General features: G+C 38.7%; 2 protein-coding genes across 5 annotated transcripts in view; one reads left to right on the top strand and one right to left on the bottom strand.

The window, feature by feature from the left end:
- The window catches only part of LOC117314740, a gene marked incomplete in the record, with an annotated part of 896,274 nt that overhangs the window by 525,695 nt on the left and 360,934 nt on the right, over positions 1–9,645 (top strand).
- Positions 1–9,645, bottom strand: part of LOC117314739 — a 439,277-nt gene that overhangs the window by 402,541 nt on the left and 27,091 nt on the right. For 2 of the 4 annotated variants that reach the window (XM_033868827.1, XM_033868828.1), the window contains exon 5: positions 8,405–8,569. The exons of the other annotated variants lie outside the window; for them this stretch is intronic. In XM_033868827.1, the coding sequence (XP_033724718.1) occupies positions 8,405–8,569 (165 nt within the window). The remainder of the gene's footprint in view (positions 1–8,404; positions 8,570–9,645) is intronic. 4 annotated transcript variants of the gene reach the window in all.

Here is a 9,645-nt window from a genome sequence, read left to right as displayed (position 1 = left end):
AAAAGTTTAAATTTTAAAAAAATTTTTTCCAATGGGCGGGAAAAAAAAAAAAGGAAAATCTGACCCTTTAAAATTTTAAAAATTTAAAAAAAATTCATACCTTTTTTTTTTTAAAAACCACACCCCTCTTGCGTCGGTCAGTCGGGCTGGACCCACTGACCCCCTTAAAAAGACAAACAAAGGTTGTATATCTTTGCGGATAAATGGAACCTGATATGTGAGTTTATAATCTTTTTATGATACCTATATCTATACACAAATCGGGGGCTTTTAAAATACAATTTTTTTCAGTTCCAATTTGATTTTCTTACTCGCCCAAATTTGACGTTGTTTTTGACAGACAAGTCATTTGGAAAAAAGATGAGTGGGAACACATTGGGAGGTGGGCAAAAAAAGGGCCCAAAGGGGCCCGAATTTGCCACTTTTAAATTTGTGATTTTCCTTTCAAAATTTAAAATAATTAAAAACAAATGACAGAGACCAGTACAAATTAAGGGCCTCTCGGATTTGAAAAAGGTGTTTATAAATATTTTTGGGCCCAACACATTGGGAGGAGAGTCAAAGAAAACCCATGGAATAATGGGACGGTGGTCAAAGAAGTTGGTAACACATGGGGGAAGGGAGCAAAAAACTAGTGAAACATTGGGGGCAGGAGAGTACAAAAAGGGCCAAGGGGGCCCCAACGCTCACCTGCAATGCAGTTCTTTATAAGGCTGCAGTTATTTGAAAGCTGTAAAGGACCCAAAATAAGTTCTCTGCATTTTGGGTTTTTACTAAAAGTTTAAAGATTTAAACCTACATCGACGGACCTTTAATGAAAGGGCAAATCATTCATTTTAACAAATTGGTGCCCTTACCCCAGCATGCTACAGACCCAAATCAAAAATCTCTGGGACTCTTTGGGTTTTTGAGAAGAAGTCGTTTTAAAAAATTTAGCCTTTTTGACCCCTGACCCTTTAATGAAGTCAAAGGGCTATTGAACAAATTTGGTTTTGCCTTACCCCAGCAGCTAAGGCCCCAAAATTTGGTCTTGGGGCTCTTGGTTATTTAGGGAAAAAGGTTAAATTTTTTGCCCTTTTTGACTCCTGGGACCTGAATGAAAATCAAGGGCTCATTTGAACAAACTGGAAACTCTTTACCCGATGCTTTCGGCAAATATTGGTCTTGGGACTCTTTGGGGGGGGAGAAAAAGTCGTTTTAAAAATTTTACCTTTTTTACCGTGACCTTGAATGAAAGTCAGGTCATCATTTTAACAAAATTGGTAGCCCTTTACCCCCGCATGTAAGACCCATAATAAAATCCCCGGGATCTTTGGGTTTTGAGAAGAAGTTTTTAAAGATTTTTGCTTTTTGACCCCGGACCTTGAATGAAGGGCAAGGTCATTTTATTTAAAAAAAATGGTAGCCCTTTACCGCAGCATGCTAAGACCCAATCAACTCCCTGAGCTTTGGTATTTAGAAAAAGTCGTTTTTTTTGATTTTACCTTTTGATCCGGGGGACCTTTAATGAAATCAAGGTCTTCATTTGAACAAAATTTGGGGGCCCTCACCCCAGCAGGGGTAGGGCCCAAAAATTTTTGGCCTCTGGGACTCTTGGGTTTGGAAGAAGTCGTTTTAAAATTTTTGCCCTTTTTTATCCTGTGACCTTTAATGACGGGCAATCATTCATTTAAAAAAATTGGTAGCCTTCCCCCCGCAGGGACAGACCCAATATAACTCCCTGGGCCCTTTGGTATTGAAAGAAGTGTTTAAAGATTTTACCCTTTTTTTGCCCCCGGACCTTGAATGAATAAAGGGTCATTCATTTGAACAAATTGGTAGCCCTTCCCCCGAGATGCTACAGCCCCAATATCAACCCCCGGGACTTTGGTTATTGAGAAGAAGTTTTTAAAGATTTTATTTTTTTGACTCCTGTGCCCTTGAATGAAAGTCAAGGTCATTTTTTGAAAAAAATTGGTCCCCCTTTCACCCCAGATCCCTACAGCCCCCAATATCAACCCCGGGGACTCTGGTTTTTGAGAAGAGTCTTTTAAAGTTTTTGCCTTTTTCACCCCTGTGCCCTAAATGAAGGAAAGGTCATTTTTGAAAAAAAATTTGGTAGCCCTTCACCCCCAGCATGCTACAGCCCCAATTCAACCCGGGGGTTTTTGGTATTAAAAGAATCTTTAAAATTTTTTTTTACCTTTTGCCCCTGTGCCCTTGAAAAAAGTCAAGGTCATTTTTGAACAAATTGGTACCCTTTACCCCAGATGTAAAAACCCCAATATAACCCCCGGGGACGTGGTTTTGAGAAGAATGTTGAAGTTTTTAGCCTTTTTGACTCCTGGACCTTGAATGAAGGTAAGGCATTCTTTGAAAAATGGTACCCTTCCCCCCAGGCTACATGCCCAATATAGGTTTCTGGGCCCTTTTGGTTTGGGAAAAAGAATTTGTTTGAATGGAAATTTTGACCCCGGGAGGACGGCCGGACGGGGAGGAGACGGAGCCGCGCCACGGCAAAGCTCATTTCCCCTTTCGGGGGGTGAGCAAAACGGTGGTAAAAATTTTGGGGGACAGGAGAGAAAAAGACCGAGTGGTAACACTTTGGGTCGGTCAGTCAAAAAAATTTTAGGAACACATTGGGAAGGTGAGTCAAAAAACTGAGGGAAATCCTTGGGACAGGGGAGACAAAGAGAACTGTATGGTAACACATGGGACAGGTGAGTCAAAGAACTGTATGGTAACACATTGGACAGGTGAGTCAAAGAACTGAGTGGTAACACATTGGGACAGGTGAGTCAAAGAACAGCGTGGTAACACATTGGGACAGGTCAGTCAAAGAACTGAATGGTAACACAGTAGGACAGGTCAGTCAAAGAACTGGCCATTTTGTCGCATCAAAAATCTAAGTTCAAATGCACAAAAAGGGACCAAGGCACTTGCCAACTTTTTAAAATTCTCATGGGGGGAAGAAAGTGTGTGAGCGACATTTTTGACCGGAAACACCCTTTTCACGCACGATCACATTTAGAAACAACAAGAGGCCAAAGGGCCTTAATGGTCACCTGAGATTTGAAATATTTCGGTCAACTAAATTGACCCTTTGGCCCCACCCATCCAGTCCTAATTGGGTCAGTCTATGAAGAGTTTTGATTAAAACATATAGTAGATAAGAAGATTTTTGAAATTTCAGTCAATTGACCCTTTTTGGCCCCGCCCACCAGCCCCTGGGGGTCAACCAGGGCCAACATGTACATAACATCAAAGTGTCATCCCATGCTGATAATTTGAACTAAGTTAGAATGAATTCCAATACAAATCCAACAAATAATAGTCAAAATTTGATTTCCCTATATAAACTATAGTAAAGTTTACCCCCTACCCAGGGGCAAACAAGAGACCCCAGGGTCATGAAATTCACAATTTTGGTAAAACACCTGAAGAGCCTTCCATCTATGAAGAGTATTTGATTCTACCATATCTGAGAGTAGAGAAGAAGATTTTTGAAATTTCAGTCAATTTGCCCCCTTTTTGGCCCCGCCCACCAGCCCCTGGGGTCAACCAGGGCCAACAACCAGGGCCAACATGTACATACCATCAAACTGTCATCCCATGCTGATAATTTGAACCAAGTTAGATGAATTCCCAAACAATATCCAACAAGTAATAGTCAAAATGTGATTTCCCTATATAACTATAGTAAAGTTTACCCCCTCCCAAGGGGCAAATGTGAGACCCCAGGGTCATTGAAAATTCACAATTGTGGTAAAGCACCTTAAGACCCTTCCATCTATGAAGAGTATTTGATTTCTACCATATCTGAGAGTAGGAAGAAGAGTTTTGAAATTTAGTCAATTTGACCCTTTGGCCCCGCCCACCAGCCCCTGGGGGTCAACTAGGGCCAACATGTACATACCATCAAAGTGTCATCCCATGCTGATAGTTTGAACCATTAGAAATCCAACAAATAATAGTCAAAAATGTGATTTCCCTTTATAAACTATAGTAAAGTTTACCCCCTCCCCAGGGGCAAATGTGAGACCCCAGTGTCATGAAATTCACAATTTTGGTAAAGCACCATAAGACCCCTCATTTATGAAGAGTATTTGATTCTAACATATCTGAGAGTATAGAGAAAGTTTTTGAAATTTCAGTTAATTTGACCGTTTTTGGCCCGCCCACCAGCCCCTGGGGGTCAATTAGGGCCAACATATACATACCATCAAACTGTCATCCCATGCTGATAATTTGATACAAGTTAGAATGAATTCCAATAGAAATCCAACAAATAATAGTCAAAAATGTGATTTCCCTATATAAAACTATAGTAAAGTTTACCCCCTCCCCAGGGGCAAACGTGAGACCCCAGGGCCATGAAATTCACAATTTTGGTAAAGCACCTAAGACCCCTCCATCTATGAAGAGTATTAGATTCTACCATATCTGAGAGTAGAGAAGAAGATTTTTGAAGTTTTAGTCAATTTGACCATTTTTGGCCCCACTTCTCAGGCCCCTGGGGGATGGGGACCATATAATTCACAATTTTGGTTGACCTTCAGCCATAGGAACTTTCTGCCAAATTTCATTGAATTTTGTTGAGTGGTTTTGGAGAAGAAGTCGAAAATGTCAGGTGAGGTGACCTAAAACCTAAGGGGAGATAATTTGCTATTTGCTAAGAAAATAAATTCCTTGCATGATCACTTAAGCTTCCTTCCCTCACTGAAAAAAAAAGGGGGGGGGGGGATTTATTTCAAGCTTGGCCAATGATCTTTTTATTCAAGTTTGGAAAGACAAACTACTTTTCTCTTCTTCTAGAGTCTTACTAATTTGTGTAAATTCAGAGGAAACAGCCTCTAGTACTTTTCAAACAAGGGAAAACCTATTTATAAATTTAAGATTTAGGCACCAAGGGGAACCTATATATTGAATTTGAGAAAAATTCCTTCAGTACTTTCTCAGAAATAGCGAATTGGTCTCAAAATGCAATATGCATTACTAGGCATCAAGGGTCCCGGGAACCTACATACCTTTTGGTATGAAATTTCAGGAAGATCCCTTCATTAGTTTCTTAGAAATAGCGATAACAAATTTCAATTGTCGAAATCCAAGATGGCTGCCTGTTGGCCATGTTATTTTCTGATTAGTCTCAAAATGCAATATGCATAACTAGGCACAGAGGGAAACCTACATAAGAAATTTCAGGAAGATCCCTTCAGTCCTTTCTGAGAAATAGCGATAACAAACTTCAATTGTCAAAATCCAAGATGGCTGCCTGTTGGCCATGTTATTTTCCGATTAGTCTCAAAATGCAATAAGCGTAACTAGGCACCAAGGGGAACCTACATATGAAATTTGAGAAAGATCCATTCAGTACTTTCTCAGAAATAGCTAACAAACTTCAATGGTCAAAATCCAAGATGGCTGCCTGTCGGCGATGTTGTTTTCCGATCGGTTCCAAAATGCAATATGCATAACGAGACACCAAGGGAAACCTACATATGAAATTTGAGAAAGATTCCTTCAGTACTTTCTCAGAAATAGCGATAACAAGAATTGTTTACGGACGGATGGACGGATGGACCACGGACCACGGACCACGGACGCAGGGCGATTTGAATAGCCCACCATCTAACGATGGTGGGCTAAAAAATTGATTACCTGATACAAAGACCTCAACAGCCTTTTATACCTTTTCTATTTGACATATTTTTTAAGAGTGAAAAGAGTTCAAAAGATTTTTACAAATGCCTTATTGTGCTAATATCCATACCTACTGGAACAAGAAATGGAACCAAGAATTCATTATTGATCGAAATGAATGGGCCAAAATATTCAAACTTTCTTTTATAGTTACCAAAAGTTCTAAATTGCAATGGTTCCAAGTGAGAATTATACACTATATTTTGGTAAGAAACACTTTTCTTTTTAAAATAAACTTAAGTCCTAGTATTTTTTGTAACTTATGTTGTATGGAGCGTGAAACAATAGTGCATCGCTTATGGGAATGCCAAGAGGTTCAGTCACTATAACAGAGATTTGAAGTATTACTTGATATACTTTTAATTCCGTTTGCTTAAAATAAAGAATCCTTCCTGTTTGGTATAGTATCACAGTACTAATGTGGATAACGAAATTTTAATTCTAATCAAGCATTATATTTATAAAACTAGATGTCCCAGCAACTCTTTAAATCTCAATGCGCTTATAATTATTAATGTCATCAAAGATATTTTTTGATTCAACAATATATAAATTACAGTAAAAGTGAGAAAATTAAAAGGCAATTTGAACTCAATTGGAAGAAATGGAAACCTGTCCTAGATCTATAGTCATCTGAAAAAGATAGTTCCTCTTTGCATAATATTATATAGCTTTATGTCCCCAAAGACTGACATTGCCTGTTCTAGCACCTTTCAAAGTAATGAACGACAACTCTTTGTGTGTGTGCGCCATTTTCCAAAACAGACAAAAACAACAATACACATGTCACGGTCATTTAACACAGTCTATTGCCTCAGCAGTTCATCATCTATTATCAAACAACTAATATACTCATAGCAGGAACACATCGCATCTCGAGATGATAATGAATGTTAATTGAAACGATGACATTGTACATTGTAGGCCTCATGCCAACCCACGCGTGTATGACCGCTATCGGACCCAACGACGACAAAGTAAATGCAAATATTTTATTTGTACATTTACAAAGAATAACAGCCAATGTATTTCGTATTTACTCTTATATTTTAAATAATATTTTTTTTAAATATAAATAACATAAACAATCATACAGCGGCTATTTTGAGTATTGACCTAACGATCTACATGTGTATAAGAGGGGCCAAAACCCAACTCCGCCTATACGAATACTCCGGTTATTTGCATATTTCGTCATGGAAAAAGGGCTACACAAATAAGCGGGTTGCTCTGTACTTTTTATTTTTACCATTTAAAGAACTTTTCTCCCATGCTTCTGTCGTGTTTGTCTGTGTGTGTGTGTGCTTTCTCTGTGTGATGGTGTGTCCGAGTATGCGTCTGTCTGTGCGTGTCTGTTTGTCTTGTGTGATGGTGCGTCTGTCTGTGTCTATGTTTGTGTCTGTCTGTCTGTCTGTCTGTCTGTCTTGTCTGTGTGTCTGTGTGATGGTGCGTCTGTCTGCTTCTTTCTCACTCTGTATAAACTTAAGTTAGCTAGGTTATGTATGTGTGTTAATATGTAAATGATGTAAGTAGAAGTGAGGCCTGTGGTTCAAGTTCTTTATGATTAACTCCACATCATATGATGATGAAAATGAACTTGATAATAAAATGTAAAGATGATGATGATACTCAATTGTTGTGATTGAATGATCAATGTAAGATGATGTTAATGATGATAATTACGATGAAAAGGATAATTTCTCTTAATAGGATGATGACAAGAATGATGTCAGTATAGATATTAGCTTAAAATAATCGTGATGAAGATGATGTTTTTTGTGTGATGATAAGGACGATGATGTTTTATTGTGAGGAAAAAAATGATAATGATTTAAGTATGGATGATGATATCATGATAGATGATGATGATGATTAAGTGAGATTCTTTTGATGATGATGATGATGAATCGATGGTGATGAGGGTGATGATGATGATGAACCGATGATGATGATGATGATGATGATGAACCGATGATGATGAGGAGTAGGATGATGATGATGATGATGATGAATCATGAGTAAGGATTATAGTTACTGTGGGTGTAAGTGTGAGAATGTGTTTGCATATATGTTTCAAATGTTTTGTATTTATGAAAAAAATCTTGAAAAATAAAAAATTTCATTAATATCAATATTGCCAAATGCATCCCTTTTGGCCCTGCACCTTAGGTACTCAGGGGGTCAGCCCCACCATTTGTACAATTTTGAACCCCTACCCCATAGGGATGATACCAGTAAAATATGACAGATATTCATTGCTTACTTCCAGACAACTAATTCTTTTTAGCAATTTAGCCAAATTGACCCCTTTTGACCCCGTCCCTCAGTCCCCCGGGGGTCAGCCCCACCAATTGTACAATTTTGAATCCCTTAATGATTGACAGACATACAAATGTCCAACAAGAATTGACAGACATACAAACGCTCGTCATATATTGACAGACATATACAAACGTCCGACAAGTATTAGACATACAAATGTCGGACAAGTATTGACAGACATACAAATGTCTAATGTCCGACATATATTGACAAACATACAAATATTTGACATGTATTGACAGAGATGCAAATGTCCGTCAAGTATTCACAGACATACAAACATCCGACATGCATAGACAGACATATAAACGTCCGTCAAGTATTCACAGACATACAAAAGTCTGACATGAATACTTTGATCTTAAACAGTAAAACGAAAAACTTTACTTCTTCTAGATTTTACCTTGTAGGATATGTAAATCGTTTGCCATGGTTTCCTGTCTGCCTGACATGGTATCCTGTCTTGCTCTGAAAGTTTCCTGTCCATCTGCCATATATTTCACAACTTCTGCGACTTCTTGCACGGCTTCCATGGCGTCATGCAAGGTTGCCATGGTTTCCTGTTTAGCTGTAGGATATAACTAAAAAGTTACCTTCAACTTCAATATCTTTCCATTGTCATCTGATTTTTCTGGAAAGATTTCATAGTGTGTCATTAATCCTGTTTACTGTCTGAATGTTTGTTCAAGGTGACGGCCATAGTGGCCATATTGGATTTTGAGCCGTCCCGAGATTACCAACACTTTGTCAGTACTATCTCTGGATCATTTCAGGAAAGTCTTAGCTGAATCTTACAGCTGGAATTCGAAAAGAAATTTTAAATGTGATTTGTCTGCATTTCATCCTTTGATTGTATGGAAATAAAGCCATCTTGAGGAAGGTGTTGATTCTCATATAGTTAGCCCTAGGGGTAAGGAGGAGGTGAGGGCCTGGCCCGCTGTTTAAAGAAAGTAGGTTCCCCTTCATGCAAGGATGCTTCGGACCAAATATAGACCAAACCCTTTAATGCGCCGCCCCTCCGATCCCTGGCATGGTCAGACCAAGGATTTAAACAAAATTGGTTCTCTTCACCCAAGGATGCTTCAGAATAAATATGGACCCAATCGTTTTATTTTTACAGAAAAGGCAGTTTACAGAATTTACTATGTTTTACCTATGAGGTCCACACTCATACAATTTTTGGTTTCATTTCAGCAAAGGATGCTTCAGACCAAACTTGTTCAAAATCCATTTATGACCATGCAGTAGCAATTTAAACGGCTTGCTTCTATTTCCTCTTTCGGGCCCCTCCCCTCTGGCCTCAGGTGGGCTAGAGTAGGGCATTTATGAATAAGAGGCCAATGGGCCTTAACGGTCACCTGAGATTTGAAATATTTCAGTTTATTTAATTAACCCATTTTGCCCCCCCCCCCCCCCTATCAGCCCCTAGGGGTCAGTCAGGGCCAACATGTGCCATCAAACTGTCATCACATGCTGACAATGTTTACAAAATTAGAATTAATTTCAATAGAAATAAAACAAATTAAAGTCCAAAATGTGATTTCCCTATATAAACTATAGTAAAGTTTAGCCCCTCCCCAGGGGCAAACGTGAAACCCCTGGGTCATGAAATTTACAATTTTGGTAAAACACCTTAAGACCCTT

The sequence above is a fragment of the Pecten maximus genome, chromosome 16, assembly GCF_902652985.1.
Source record: "Pecten maximus chromosome 16, xPecMax1.1, whole genome shotgun sequence".
NCBI classification, from domain to species: Eukaryota; Metazoa; Mollusca; class Bivalvia; order Pectinida; family Pectinidae; genus Pecten; species Pecten maximus.
This window is presented reverse-complemented; position numbering and strand designations above follow the sequence as displayed.